The sequence below is a fragment of the Meles meles genome, chromosome 2, assembly GCF_922984935.1.
Source record: "Meles meles chromosome 2, mMelMel3.1 paternal haplotype, whole genome shotgun sequence".
Lineage (NCBI taxonomy): Eukaryota > Metazoa > Chordata > Mammalia > Carnivora > Mustelidae > Meles > Meles meles.
This window is the reverse complement of record NC_060067.1, coordinates 34,169,641-34,185,854: the sequence shown is the minus strand read 5'-3', so window position 1 is coordinate 34,185,854 and position 16,214 is coordinate 34,169,641. Positions and strand designations below refer to the sequence as shown.

Here is a 16,214-nt window from a genome sequence, read left to right as displayed (position 1 = left end):
CTCAGATCCATCCCAGAATCAGCAGGTATCAAACCCATTGATGCACATTCTAGAAGATGTGAAGCCAAAAACCCTCCCTTTGGATAAAAGCATTAACCATCAGATCGAATCTCCGGGTGAAAGACGGAAGTGAGTAGCCGAATAAGATGCATGTGGAATTCCTTTGCTTTTTAAAATGTATTGACTAAGAATGGGAAACAAGTGTGTGATGGCAAGATGTCAGCAGTCTTTTTGTGCTTCTTGTCCATTGACTCTGAGGGATCAGAAAATAAGTATTTGTGGATGTTTGAGACAGTCTTCCTGGCAAGTAAATATGCACTCTGATTTTTATAAGTTTGTAATTGATAATGTCTTTAATCTGCAAATCTAAACATTTGGGAATAATTTGCAGGCCTGTTGCATAAGTGATTTATTTAAGTGAGTTAAATTGTCTCAGAGCCTGTTGACAAATGTTCTTTCAAGGAAAAAAGTGTTTTTCTTTCATTTACATGTGCTTCCATGAAGTAACTACCCCAGGTTATATTCTTATTTTTTAAAAACCATATTATTTTACAAGAAGAATAGTTCCTATCATTTTTTAAGCCTTTCAATATATAATAGGCACTGTGTTAAAGGGTTTACATACCTCATCCCTTTTTATATACGTCAAATCTCTGAACTCTTCCAGTAACTTTACTGGGTCATGTTTCCATTTTAGAGATGAGGACATTGAGGCTCAGGGAAATTAAATAACTTATCCAAAGTACTTGACTGCTTAAGTGGTGGAAGAAGTCAAAATGAACCCATCGTTCCAAGATAAAATCATATTTGGACAAGAGGTTCCTTATAACCAGTTTTTAAAATATATAACATTCATGATGCATTAACCAATCATTCTCCCTAGAGCCAGATGACCTAGATTTAAACTTTGATTCTTCCACTTGCGGGCATAGGACTTTGAGCAAGTTACTTAATCTTTCTCCGCCTCAGTTTCCTCATGTGTAAAATGGGAATAATATTAGTACCTACCTCATAGGGTTTTGTGCCTGGCAAATGATAGGTGCTATATATGTCAGTGGTGGTGCTGATAATGCCAAATGATGGTCATGGTATGGGTGATGATGGTGATGATGATGGTGGTGATGGTGGTGATGGTGGTGGTGATGGTGATGATATGGTGGTGGTGGTGGTGGTGGTGGTGGTGGTGGTGATGTTGATGGTGGTGGTGGTGGTGATGATATGGTGGTGATGGTGGTGGTGATGGTGGTGGTGATGGTGGTGGTGGTGGTGATGGTGGTGGTGATGGTGGTGGTGATGGTGGTGGTGGTGGTGGTGGTGGTGGTGATGGTGATGATATGGTGATGATGGTGGTGGTGATGGTGGTGGTGGTGGTGGTGATGATATGGTGGTGATGGTGGTGGTGGTGGTGGTGGTGATGGTGATGGTGATGGTGGTGGTGATGGTGGTGATGATGGTGGTGGTGGTGGTGATGGTGATGATATGGTGATGGTGGTGATGGTGGTGGTGATGGTGGTGGTGGTGGTGGTGGTGGTGGTGGTGGTGGTGATGGTGATGATATGGTGGTGATGGTGGTGGTGGTGGTGATGGTCGTGGTGGTGGTGATGGTGGTGGTGATGGTGATGATGTTGGTGATGGTGGTGATGGTGGTGATGGTGGTGGTGATGGTGATGGTGGTGGTGGTGGTGGTGGTGATGGTGATGATATGGTGGTGATGGTGGTGATGGTGGTGGTGGTGGTGGTGGTGGTGGTGATGATTATGGCGAGGATGGTGATGGAGGTGACAATGACGGTGGTGATGCTGGTTGTGACGTTGGAGACATTGGTGGTGGTGATGGTGATGATGGCTTGTTTCAAAAATTCATCTTTTTACTTATTTATCATGTTAGCAATTTTTTCCCTCAATATAGTGTTTGAACCATTTCCCCTTTCTTCTTACATGTATCCTATTTTGTTACTATCTGTCCCGATTACACTCAAAATCAATAGAAGGTAAAATCACCTAGAAGTAATGATTATTGTTCTCAATTACTGCTCGGATTTTCAACCTTTTTTAAGGCAATGTGCTTATACTTTAGGGTATCACATGAAAATCTGATACTCTGGAGGAGACAAGCTCTGCCTAAGGAGGGAAGTGTGGGTGGGCAGGGCTCAGGGAGTCTCTCTGAAAGCAGTTCGAAGCCAGATGGACTACTGCTCCACTCACTTCTCTGTTGGCATTTCTGCTTTCCTCCTCCTTTTCCGTGTTCTGTCCCTTTCTTCACAAATGAAACAAACTCTTAAAAGCAAGGGCTCGGGCAAGGCTCATATGCCACTGCAGAGCAAGGCTGAGTCATAGGCAAAGCTCATGTGACACCAAGAGCACTGTCAAGCCCTTGCAGGAGCTTCTGGCTGGGGCCATTCTGCTGTGTGGATGTTCATGACCTCGCAGTTATTACATGGTTTGAACATTACCCCTAATCACTTGGACCCATGACGAAATTATTGGTAGGGGTAGAAGCCCCCTTGTTAAAAAAAAAATATATCTCCATTAATGCTCTGCCCTTAGCTCCGGGCTCCTTTAAGAGCTTTTTCCTATATCCCTACTCATCTCTCCCTTCCCACCCAGTCCATGATTTTTATATCTAACCCATCATGCAATGTCAACTAGTAAAGTTCCTGGAAAAAAATAATAATAATAAATACTAGAAAGATATTGTGTCTTCCTGTCCAACCGTGCCAGCCTGGTTTTGATATTACGCAGCCAATGCCCATACAGTCTTTGCTAGATGGAATGACTATGTCTGTTCTTCATAAAAAATTACCACTAGGACACTCCGTTGTTTTCTATTTCGTTGTCAAGGGAGTGTTTGTTTTGTTTTGTTTTCATCCAGAATTCTCTTCTTGTGGGAGGGGCTTCTCTTCGCGTCTTATAATTTTTGACTCCTTTACCGTGTTACAGGAAAAGCCCTCGAGAGAATTTCCAGGCTGGGCACTTGTCCCCCTGTTCTCCCACCCCTCCTGGCCAATCACCAAACAGGTACAAGAGGTTAGAAAGCCTTTCTGAGGCTGCTTGATTTCACCTTGTGCCTGCCGAGCATGATTTCAACCAAATTAGTGCTTGCCAGATGATTCTGAGAGATGTGTTCACCTGCCTCTCCTCCTAAAGACACACACACACACACACACACACACACACACACACACACACACACACACACACACAGGCAGGAGGAAAGAACACACACACCCCCCCCCAATCAGCCTGCAGATTTTCTCAGCCCGTGATAGAAAAAGCCAAGTGTATGATGTTGGCACGGCTGTGGCCATGGGGCTTTAATTACATTGTGCAGAACCCGGAATCTAATAATAAAATCCACCAGACAATTGCTGGGCTCCTCAGCTGGCGCCTTTCCCTCCAAGTTTGGCCAGGCCTTCTGGGTAGGGTCTGCTGCTGGCTCTTAACGAGGAACCAGGCGGGGACGCGCAACGAAACTTCATCCTTTCCTTTCCCCCACTCAAGCTCTGTTACAGTTGCTTCTGGACATTAATCGGGCCCCATGATATTCTTAAAAGCTGCCTGAGTTCCCATTCACTGGAGAGACCAAAGTAGTGGGATATCAGAGGTTTTCTTTGATTTAGAAATTCCATTTTACTACCGGATAAGAGGGAAATCCTAATAAACAGAGTTTGCTCGGAGCAACTCTTCCTCTTTTCTCTTGTCTTCCTTTCTGTTTCTTCAGTTCCTCTGTACCCTGTTGGCTTTCAGGTGAAATTGCATATTTTAAAATTTCCTGTGTAATTCCCAGAGCTTTCCAGACAGCGGGCATCCCTGTGATCTGATCTCAGGTGTGGGAAAGCTGTCTGAGAGGAGGCCATCTAGTGCTCTCACCCTGAGTCAATGTGCGGGGTCTGGTTCTAGTCCAGTGGTTGGCCCAGTAGTAGGGACTTGGGGGAGGGCAGAGATGGGGGAGACGCAGCCTGTGCTCTCCAGGCACTTACAACTCAGAGAGATGACAAGTGCCCGGTTTATGGAGCCCCAGAGTGTTTGCACTGGAAGGGGGGCTAGGTAGAGACCATCTAATCCAATCCTCTTGTTTTAAACATGAAAGCAAAACCCAAAGTGTGTTCCTTATACCTGATCATAGAACTTGGTGACGGAGCAGAGAATGGGTCCCACATCTGCCTGGTACCTATTGGGCTGCGTGACAATAGCCTCTATTTTTAAACCAAAACAACAACAATTTTTCTTAATAAGTAAAAAGAGATACCTCATGGGCCAATGAACCCCAATGATAGAAAAATCCTAAAGCAATATTGAAGCCTTAGTAAAGCTAAATTGGATTATCTTTTAGGACTTAAGAAAACACAGGAGAAGTACATTGAGTCATTTCAAGGCATTTAATCACGTGATTGAATCGACACAACATAGACTTCCTGTAGCAGATGACTGAAACACACACATACACACACACAACCCCCAAATTCTGTGCCACGATGGAGGCCTGTTGTATTGGGTCCAGCAGGCCGCTTGCAACTTGTATCTGATGCTTAATTCCTGCTCGTTATCAGTTCAGTAATTGCCATTGCATTCATGATATAAACCATCCATGGTTTATATCTTATATCTTATATTATATAGATATATATCTATGTCTTATATATATATATATACATCTTACATTTAAGATGTTAAAATCCATCTTTGTAATTTAATTTAATTTTTTTTTTTTTTTTGCTTGAGGCTACATGTTAGTGCATTGACCAACTACTCTAGATGAACGTCTTATTACCCCGTATATTTTGAAACCCAGGTCTATCAGCGGGAAGAAGCTGTGCTCGTCCTGTGGGCTCCCTCTGGGCAAAGGAGCTGCCATGATCATCGAGACCCTCCATCTCTATTTCCACATCCAGTGCTTTAGGGTACGTACGCCGGCCCTCCTCTCTGAGGGATGCCTTCTAGCATCTTCTAGCATCATTCTGTTCTGAGAAATTTCCTCTCGGAAATCCTGACGGGCCTCTGCTCGTGAGGCCAGGCCCTCTGGGTTGTACAGAAGTGTTCGCAGAGCCAACCCTTCAGGAAGAAACTCTCCTCTCACAGGTCCCTCTGGGACGGCAGGTTAGAAGAAGCAAAATGGATTTGCGCAGTGTGTCTGGAATGTAGCCTCTTTTCTGCTTCGGACACTCTTGTGACTTCACAGCAAAGGTTTTTAGCTTTGAATGAAAGATTTTCCGTCAATCAAGTGGCTCACAGCTAGTTGCCTCCTTGTAGGTCTCTGAATGCCTTTGTGCGTAATCACGGATTGAGTATCGCTCCCTCTGAGGAGCTGCCCTGACCCCCAGACGATGTCAGTTACTTTACAGTCCTTAGAGAGAGCCTTTCCTGGTCCTTACCGCTCGCTTGTTTCATTATTGAATTATCACTTCCTCGAATACACCGTCCCCTCCGTAAGGGCAGGGGCCATGATTTCCTCTGAACCTAGCAGAGATGAAGGAACTGACCAATTCACTGGAAATGCGGAGGGCTCGCTCCTGGTCCCACTTCTGCTAATAAGGGGGGAAGTGAACCAGTAAGGAGGTGAACCACTTCTAGCTCATTTGTTATGAAATTGACAAGTTGGGACTCCATCAGCACTTCTTTTTTTTCTTTTCCCCCCACTCATGGACACAGTTCCACTTAATATCTTATGTTGAAGCTAAACCCTTGAACCCTGAGTAAGAATCATTTCTTTCTCTTCACCAAGCTACCGTGCTTTCTCTTGAATTTTGTTCTGTTCCTTTGTCGGTAGCGTCTTCAGCTATCAAGTAAACTTGCATGGGTTTAAAATAACTCCCACTTTACCTATAAGCTAAGAGAAAGCAAGTGAAGTCCCAAAATCATTAATTTAGTCATATTTGTAATTAGTGCAAAGCAGGACTTACCGTGAGCAAAACATAATATGGATCCTTAATTAGAGTCCAATTATCAATATTCTCATTGTAAAATGAAGCTAGACAATGTATATCCCCACTTGTCTCAGAGTGTTTTGAGGCTCAAAGAATATACTTTTTAATTCCCGGCAATGCCAAGATAATGTGCTCCCATACCACAGTTTGTTCTCAGAGACTTTCCCCGAACTTGAAATAATCCAGACGGCAAAGAGCCTTCGTGGTTTCTCAAGGGAGAGGAGACTGGCCTTCTTAGCTATCAAAGCCTTTATTCTCTCAAATGATTAACTTTCTAGAGCTGATCTGACCCTTGAAGGCACATCGCCTCTTAGATTTACCACCTATCCTGGAAGTCAGTGGAGCTTATAACGTAATTTGGGTGAAGCTTTCCTCTACCCGCTGGGTGACCTCAGACCATGAATCTGGGGCTGGTCCTCTTTGGAGCTGGGTTCTAATCCCCCCAACCCACCACAAAAGACTGGCCTCTGAAACAACCTCCGTTTCCACCTTTCCCGCTCTAAGCAATGCCTCCTCAGGCTGACTGTGCTGAAACGTGTTCTTTTCCTGCTAGATTTGTAGCAGTGGGCATTACTGCTTTCAGTGTGGAAATGTGAGGTGAGCCATTTCCTAGTCATTCTGATCTGGCAGAACTCGCCAACAGTAGTGGAAAGCATTTCAAGATTATTCACAGTTATCAAGTTTGAATTGATAATCCATTGGCCTGTGTTTATTTAAAACCACTAGGATGTCATCTGTTTGGAATGGTTGTTCCATCCTGATTGGGGGTCAACTTGACACCACCTACCACCTCTACAATCCTGGACAAGTTAGCGAGCCTCAGAATCTGTGTCCTTCTCTGTAAAATGCAAGGAGTTAGGATAAAGTGCTACAAGTGTGTTGTTGCTGTGAGTCAGCTCTGGTACAACGTCTGCCATATAATAGATGCTCAACAAATGTGGAGGGTGTAAAAGCGATCGTTGCATACTTGTGTGAACTGTAACTAAGCATTATAAAGAAATGATTCCTTGTGCACCTTACAACTTCTGTTCTTTCTGCCCTACAGTGTGGAATTTGTAAAGGACAGCTTGGAGATGCAGTGAGTGGGACGGATGTTAGGATTCGAAATGGTCTTCTGAACTGTAATGATTGCTACATGCGATCCAGAAGTAAGTACCAGGGGGCAGGCACAGGATACCTTGAGACGAGTGTGGTCACATGCCTTATACAGGACCCAATTTAGAAATTCAACTGTTCCTCCTCATCAATTGGCACGCCTACCCTGAGGGTAGGATTTATTAGCATTAGGGAAAAAGAAACAGTAAGGAAATAACCCATATTTACCACTTGTTTCTTACTAGAAGTTACTGTTACAGTGTGGCCAAATTCTTTTTATCCAGAAAAATTCTTTTTATCCATTAATACAGCAGGGAGGTAAAACCAAGTTTGAGACGTTGCTTGAGCTCACCATAGAGATTTTGGGGAGATAGAAGGAAGACACAGAGTCTGTGAAACACTGTTCATTTGTGGAGGCAGATCTTTAGAAGGCCAGCACCACTTAGGATGGTGTCAGTGTGAAGAATGGCTCTCCAGTGTTCATCAACTCAAGCACCGTGTCCTCAATGTCCGCATGCCCTACAGTCAGGAGTTGTGTGACACGGTCTGGTTTTGTTGCCAGCTAACGTGAAAGTTCCTTCAGAGCCAAGATGAGGGGTTCTACTTCTCTGGAATCCCTGCCCCATACTCCTTCAAAATGCCTTAGTACCTAAACAGAGCTTCGCCAGTCTCTGGGGCCCTGAAGCTCATTTGAGCAGTCCGCCCCTAATCCTGTGTCTGGGTCTCTTACTGTAGACAGTTCACGTTGGTTTTGAGGGCACCAGGGGGCGCTGTTGCCCAGCTGCTGTTTAGAAAATCTGCAAATAGCCCGCCAGTGTCTCATCTCCGATGTACTGTCCTTCTGGTGGGGAGACTTCCAGCAAATTCATCAGTTAGAAATTCTTCCTTTAAAAACAATGGAGGGAGGGGCGCCTGGGTGGCTCAGTGGGTTAAAGCCTCTGCCTTCTGCTCAAGTCAAGATCTCATGGTCTTGGGATCCAGCCCTGCGTAGGGCTTTCTGCTCAGCAGGGTGCCTGCTTCCCCTTCTCTTTCTCCCTGCTTCTCTGCCTTGTGATCTCTGTCAGATAAATAAATACAATCTTTAAAAAAAAAAAAAAAAAAAAGCAAACAGTGGAGGGGTGGCGCAGGCATCAAGCGTCTGCCTTCAGCTCAGGTCCTGAACCCAGGGTCCTGGGATCCAGCCCCGCATTGGGTTCCTTGCTCAGCGGGGAGCCTGCTTCTCCCTCTCCTTCTCCCCTTGCTTGTGTTCCTTCTCTCACTGTGTCTCTCTCTGTCAAATAAATACATAAAAATCTTCTTAAAAATTGAATAAACTAAAATAAAAAAAAACAGTGAAGGTAAGGAGTTGAAATTCAAGAATCTTTTCTTATTTCTCAGTGTAAGTTAATGAACATCTTTAATCTTTTTTATATGGGTCTCTAAATCTGCAAGACTAAAGATTTGAAGAGTGAAATTGAAATTAAGTTGTTTTATTGCTATAAATTTAGTCAGTTAGGGAAGTATATGCCTCTTTTAATAAAATCGTAGGGAATAAGAATTAGATCAAACCCAAGTAGTTTTGATCTATGACGAACATTTGACCTAGTCAAAACAATTCCCAATTTTGAGCTGCTGCCCTCAAAACAGAACCATGTATACCACATATTAAATATAGATATTAATTTTATATAATTATAATATTTATATAGCATATAATATTGATATCAATTTATGCTATGTATTATACATGTAAAATATGGTATATATAACAAAAAATAACTAAAATGAGCAACAAAGGAAATAGTATACCATGTATGATCCAAAGTATATATATATCTATAATATATATAGTAACTAAATATATTTATTTAAACTGGATTTTTATTTGCTTATTTTTATACATTACAATGGAAAACTAAGCCCTTTTCTCCCATATTCCGAAGTGATTTTAACTATCCTCTTGTACAAATAATACTTTTCTCAACCTCAATGAACCAGATGAATGTGAATCATGGATCCAGAAGAGGGCGCTCTTAGGTTGAAGGACTGTTGAGCCAGATTTGAACTGTACTGGAAATCTGAATTTCTTTCATAATTTAAAGTGTAAAGGATATCCGCAGAGAACAAACCTGAGCCCACGTCTGGGTGACGCGACCTGTTTTCATCCAGATTTTTATTTTAATTGAAAGAGTGGGTGATTCATTGTCATTTCTTTTGGAAACTAGCTTTTTGGATCTAGGCCAGCAATTTTCTCTTGTGTATACAAATAAAAAGGATCTTAACTGCTTTTAATTCCAAATCTAAAGACAAGAACCATGGAGTTATAATCATCTATACGAGGTTACAAATTATAATAGTCTCATAAGATTAAAAAAAAGGGATTTGGAGGTAGACTAACGTGATTTTTTTATTTTTTATTTTATACAAAATACTAGGAATTTTTTTTTTTTGGATACTAAGAAGAAAGCAAGAAGGCATATTACTTCTCTGCCTAGATGATGTCTATAGACATTCAAAGGAATGAGTCAATAAAATTATAAATGGTATAAGGTTAGAAAATAGGATTGTTTAGGGAGACACTGAATTAAAAGTGAAAGTCTCCAAAATTAACCACTGTAATCACTTTCTGATTATTTCTTAGAAAGTTAGAACGTACATTTGTATGTGTGTACACATACACACACACCCCATATGTGTGTGATACATCTACCCGCCTATGTTCTGTTTTTTTATTTCATGAAGATAATCACATAGTGTCCTTTATTTTTGTTGCTCTTGTGTTTAATTTAATGATATATTATGGCAATTTTTTTCTCATATAGCATTCTTTCTCCCCATGCTTTTAGATGGCTTTTTAATACCTGAATACAGTCCCACTGTGTGGACTTGCCGTAATTTCAGACTATTCTCTGTGCATGGGCGCTTCGGTTGTTTCCAGAGTTTTAATATGTTCTGGTAAAGGCCCCAGTGTACATCCACGTACAGACGTCCTCATGAACAGTCGAAAGCATTTCTGTAAGGTAGATTCTGAGCACTGGGACTGCTGAGTTAACAGTCATGAGCTTTTAAAATTTTCAGACAACTTGTCTAATTATGTTCCAGAAAAGTGCACTCTCCCTGCAAAGTCCGTAAGAGAGTCTCTTTCTCTCTCCATGCCTATGTCAGTTCTGGATCACATCAGACTTTTTAAATTCCCACTGTGTTGCATGGGGAAGGGAAAATTGCATTGCTTTGACCTGTATGTCTTTAAGTGAGTTTGAACATCTTGTTTATGGACCATTTCTATTTCTTTTCTGCTATTAAAAAAAAAAAATGTATCTTTCTTCTCTATCCTTTGCCCATGGTTCTGCTAATACTTGATTTATAGTTCTTTTAAAGTAAAGACATTTTCCCTTGATTTTATATTTGTTGCTTATTGCCGTTGCCATTGGTCTTTCTACTTTGTGAACTTTTTTTCATAGAAAAGATTTTCATGTGAAGTAATTAAACATACCTTTTTTTATTCTTTCCTTTTTGGATTCTGGGTTCTGTGTCCTGCTTAGAAAAACTTACACTACTTCAAGGATTTAGCTGGGATTTCTCCCAGAATTACTCTTTATTTTCTCTTTCACATGTAACTACGTGATCATCACAATATATTTGGGGACAAGAACTGAGATAGATATCCAACCTTTTTTCCCCCCAGTTACAAGTTGTGCAAATATAACTGAAGAATCCCTTTTTTTTCTCATTAATTTGAAATGCCGGCTTTCTCATAAACTAAGTTCCCATAGGTATTTGGATCTATTTCTAGATGTTTTATTATGTCTTATTAACCTAGTAATTCTCAAGTGTTGAATAGTGTTCACTATTATAGCTTCTTAATATGTTTTCATATTGAGTAATAATGACTACTTTCTCTCCAGTTGTTTTTTCCTAACTCTTCTTTCATGTTTATTTTTCCAGGTAGAAATTAATATTATATTGGGGCTAAACTTTACTTCACACATGACAGGGACAATGACCAGCATATCTGAGAATAGTGCTCGTTTCTTGGTGTCAGAAGAAACAAATATATTAGCTTAAATGTGAATCAGTGGAGGAGATCATAGTTGGCTCGAGAAGTAGAAATATAGTTGAAATGGTTGAGTATATCCCAGATGCAATTTTTAAAAAGTCAGAATGGAAAGAAATGGCTAAAAAATCATTTTTCTTTCTTTTTTATTTGATTTTGATATGAGTTGGGTAGGGGATGGGTAGATGGAAGGGATGGTTTACATCATAGGCGTTTTAAGTGAAACAAAATGATTTCATTGTGTGGAATAATAAAGCCTGGATATATAATCCTATTTTCTTCAAGTAACTAGTCACATTGAAATGAAATTTTTCTGTTGGAGGGGAGAAATTGCATAACAGCATATTAAAATGCAATTCCTAAAAGCAATGTAAACAGTTTTTAAGTTCATATGTAAATGGGAATGGAAGTGCAAAACAAATCACCTGCCACAAATCAAGCCATCACATGGCTAACTCATGCCATTTGTGCTTGGGTATTGGGTGACTATGTCTCTGTGTCTGTTCCATCATTCATTCTGGTGAAATGCATGTATTGCAAAATCCCCAGGGTCTTTTCCAGTGTTGCGATTGCCTCATTACAACTCTAGTGCCTCCAACGAAAGAGAAACTTTGTGAAGGTTTCAGCAGGAAATACAGAACCCAAACCATCCTTCTAGATGGAGTTGCCAGATAAAATAGAAGATGCCTCCATTAGAATGTTTTTGCCCTATTAAATTTGAATTTCAGATAAACAATTATCTTTTTTTATTTTTTAGTAACTGTAGGTCCCAAATATTCCATGGTCAGGATTTAGCACAAGTATATCTCAAATATCACATGGGATATACTTATACTAAAAAAAAAATTTTTTTTTTTTTTTTAATTTGTTGTTTACCTGAAACTCAAATTTTGTTGGGTGTTCTGTGTCTTTATTTACTAGATCTAGCAAATGTGTATGAGTCCATATGTAGCTCCCATGTCACATTCCTCTGGTTGCAATGTATTTATTCTTCTAGAAATCAAAACCTAAAGGACCAGAGAAGAGAGAATGTTTTCTTACTTATTTGCCCCTAGAAGACAAGGTAGAGAGTTTAAGGAAGATCATTTGGCTTAAGGGTGAAATCCAGAGGATTTCAACCAAACTTGACAGGGCAGATGAATCCCCAGGACTCCTTGTCATGTTCTGGGATGGGACTCAGGAGTGCCTGTCTGACCATCTCCTGGTGACGCCAGTACTTCTCTTCCCTGGGCCACACTTGGAGCAGCAGAGGGGGACAAACTTCTCGGAGGGAGAAGAGATTTGGCCTTGGTCATTACCAGTGCCCTGAGGCAAGAAGTGTTGCGTCCTCTAACCAAATACTACCCCTTGTTCTTTGTCGCAGGTGCTGGCCAGCCCACAACATTGTGATGTGCTTTTCAAGCTTCCAGATCACTCACCATTTCTTTCTGGAGGGTGTCCCCTGGCGACCGTTTCACCAGATCCCAAGTGCGGGGACTCCTTGGCGTTTACCTAATTTCGGAAAGGCTGTTCTTAAAGATGGTATCTGTTCTTCGGGAGCACAGTGTTTGCATTCTTCTTGGTTTTCTGTTTCGGTTTTGATTTTTGTTTTCTTTTGGTTTTGCATTTGCACAGTATATACAAACGAATAAATACAGTGCCGTGATCCCATAGTTCACACGAAGGTCTTACCGTGGGCCAACAGGCTCCTGGTTTCAAATGGGTTCTTCTCTTCTCTGAGAGTTCCTGAGATGAATGAGGCAATAAACCTGTTTCACTGTAGTATTTTTAGGAATTAAACACTTCATGTTTACAGAATTGAGCTGCAGAAAGTGCAAGACATGCCAATTTGAGATGTGTCGTCTTCTAAGATGGAAGCCTAGCATTCATGCATTTCAGAAACTAAAAATCACACCGTAGAGCTCTGAGCTATAACTTGTTTTTAACGCAGAGACGCTAGTCTGATATTACATACTGTAATCCCGAGACATCTCTTACTTACCTTTGGAGGTAGAAGTCCTACCAATAAATTATTGCACCATTAGTATTAGATTTTGTGTGCTTTGGAAGTTCTGTCATTCACAGAGGCTGGTCCGTTAAATAAAGCGAACCCTTCTAGTATCAGCTAGACTTAATCCGCGGGGACACTGCCCAGGGGTAGGAAGAAACCATAGGGAAATATTTCAGTCATCGTTTCCAAAGTTCTTACCAAAATCTGTGAGGAAGTTTTATCTCCAGAAGAGTGGTGGGTCAGTGAGACCCGGGAGGGTTTTGGTGCTTGCTTCTCTTCAGGCTGTAGATTGAATGAGAGACTCCATGTGAGGCCTTTGGAAGCTCTCACCAAGATCAGTCCATCATGAAATGTGACCAGGACTCACCCTTGCCTACAAGTTCTCCTTGAGGGCCCGAAGGTGTCTAAAGCAAAGCATTAAGACCCTCCTCCTAGAACCCAATGACATGTGTCGTCATGAGCCACCGACGTGCGATCAGCAAGAAGAACTTCCAACTCATGGTGCGCCCGGCCCACCGCAGCGGACATCTGCCCTCTCCCGTGCTCCTGCATCACCAACCCTCTTGACTGTCGACAATTCCAGAACTTTAGAGCGGAGCTCCTGTGGAGAACTGGCTTCCTGTGTGATGAGTTTCCGCAGGCCAAGAAAGGACTCCAGTTACTAAAAAGCATCACGTTTTAGATCTCCAGGCTGTTTTTCTTTAAGACTGGGGAAAGGGGAACTATTTATTCTGCCTTAAAATGACGGCAAATAAGTGAAGATGACATTTTGTGAATGTAGACTATGGATATACTCCTAATAGGCTAATGTCATACAAAGAGATCAAGTAGATGTTTTTCTGTTTGTGTAAGCAATAATTTTTTTTCCTGTGTCTTATTGAGTAGGGCTAGCAATTATTTATTTACATGCTAGACTGTTCTCTGCATGCGGGTTCCATGTCAGTGCAGAAATTCCCTCAGCCACTGGAGGTAGTTTGGCCATCTTGTCATTTGGAAGAGCTGTTGTTAGATTGGAATTTACACATCATTTCATTAAAAAATTGTGCCTTAGAAAATGCGAAGCTGTTGCACATAGTCAGTGATGAATTCTGGATACAGTATGTTGAAGAGAGGTGAAGTCACTTCCAAGTCACGAAGACTTCTCGTGGAGGTGTTTGCTGTTTTACAGGAAAAAAAAAATTAAAAAAAAAGAAAAAGAAATAGAAAAAAAATTTAAAAGTTTTAAAAATGTACAGATTAAGTTCAATATTTTGATTAACCACTTGCATGTTTTATTAAATATTTTGATAATGTGGATGTTTACACTTTGCATGATATTAGCAGAGTACTTTGCCACAAATAATGCACAAAACATGTACAATATGATCATTCATAACCGATTTTTATAGAATACTTTTTACATGTGGAACTCCATCTGTTATGTAAGGACTATATGAATAATGCACATTCTCCTCTGGTTTCACAAACCCATTTATACATATTTCTTAGTGAGCCTCATTGTACATGTATTGAAGCCTGAATCGAGTCAAGAAAAATAAAGCCCCATTCTCCAGCTGCGAAATGTGCTTTCCCATAATGAACAATAGTCACCAGCACAGAATAATCTCCAACATTTTCTAAATTCTAATTGCCAACTGTTTCTATTTATATTTGATTTCTATTTCATTTGGAGCCTGTTACATGGCATCTCGGGCAGACTAGATCTTGTTTTTTCCAATGCAGCATAGCGAGTATGATCTATTTCTTTTCAAATAATCTTTGAGATCCCAGGGGAAAAAAAAAAAAAAAAAGCTCTGCTCTGTTGAGCTACGATGGAAATGCGCTTGTTTAAAAAGCAGATGAGGCAAGTGAGTGATTTGTTGTTCTTGAGGAAATATACGATTTTCCCCCTCATGCTCCAAAAGCTAGTCCTTTCTCTTTCTTAAGAAAAAATGAGTAACCCTTTGTTTTTCACTAACTAGCAAACCATGTCATTTCCTCATTCTACGTAGTGTTATTAATGCAAGACCTATTCTAGTTATCTATACACAGTGTAAGACGTAACAAACTGAAATGATCCACCTCGTATGTGAGTCCGTCCGAAAGGTGTTACTGCTCTGGATGGGCCAATGTTCTCTATCAGTTATACTAACCTTCATTTTAAAATATTTATTCTAAAATGCCTCTGAGAAATAGTTAAAAAAAAAGAAAAATTAAAAGTTGTCTAAAATGCAACAGCTTTTATAGTAAATGTACATTTATAAATAAAATACTCAAATCAACTTTGTACTCTATTAATTGGGGGGTAAGGAGGAGGGGTCAGCTTTCGGACTTGGGGAAGAGAGAATCAGGCTCGCTCCCTTGTAGCTTCAGGTCTGGGGTTACGTAGTCAGATGATGGCCATGAAGCATGTTTGCATATGCATCTTTTTTCATTTTTGAGGTCAGCTGTTTAAGGCAAATCGAACTTAGCAGCTGGTTGTAGGAGTCACTAAGGAATTGCCTTCCACAGAAGGATTCAGACTCCTTGAGCTGAGACACACAGTCACCAGGAGAGACCCTGCAAATGCCAGTGGAAATTATCTGAAACAACCAAATGCTGGAGCGTTTCCAGCACTGGCCAGAGAGAACCAAGCCAACCCCTTGAAGTCGCTAGATTCTGCCACTGTCCTTAGGGCTTCTCCAATGTTCCTGCTCACTGTCTATATATAGTCATTTCACTGAGGGCTTTTTTCGCCGTTGTTGAGCCAGGAAATTTGCCGCAAAACAAAGGCTTCCTTCTGATGCCGTGAACTTTCCACAATACACATGCACGTTGCCTGGCCCTCTGTCTCAGATTTGTAAGTTGTGCTGCTAAAAGCAAGCAAATTCTGTGAAAGCTCCCATCGCTCTAAGACGCGGTGTTCTAATTGCCCCCACAGATTCATATTCTGGTTCTTTTTGCCGAGTGCGGTAGGCAGCTAGTGGTTGCCGCCCTTTCCATAGATAAGTGACTTCTTTCCCTTGCCTGAGAGAGTTTGAGCAGCTCTCAGAGCGGTGGCCTGTATCCATCCTTACTTAAATGAGATTCCGTTCAACTACAAAGAGAAGATTGTTATCACAATACGTGCTCTCTAGAGAATGTCTTTACCAAAAGAATAACGTTCTACCTCAGACCTGCTGGACTAGCTTGCTTTCCACGGACTTGCTTCAAGAC

The 16,214-nt window shown here is 41.1% G+C and overlaps 1 protein-coding gene across 8 annotated transcripts in view; it reads left to right on the top strand.

Moving 5' to 3' along the window:
* The window catches only part of LIMCH1 (LIM and calponin homology domains 1), a 339,903-nt gene extending 324,602 nt beyond the window's left edge, over positions 1-15,301 (top strand). For 4 of the 8 annotated variants that reach the window (XM_045996128.1, XM_045996150.1, XM_045996134.1 and 1 more), the window contains 5 exons: positions 6-129; positions 2,939-3,016; positions 4,791-4,899; positions 6,968-7,070; positions 12,414-15,301. In XM_045996128.1, the coding sequence (XP_045852084.1) occupies positions 6-129; positions 2,939-3,016; positions 4,791-4,899; positions 6,968-7,070; positions 12,414-12,439 (440 nt within the window). In that variant the 3' untranslated portion in view covers positions 12,440-15,301. The remainder of the gene's footprint in view (positions 1-5; positions 130-2,938; positions 3,017-4,790; positions 4,900-6,967; positions 7,071-12,413) is intronic. The other 4 variants (XM_045996177.1, XM_045996159.1, XM_045996170.1 and 1 more) reach the window with 1 other exon arrangement.
* The last annotated feature ends 913 nt before the right edge of the window (positions 15,302-16,214 follow it).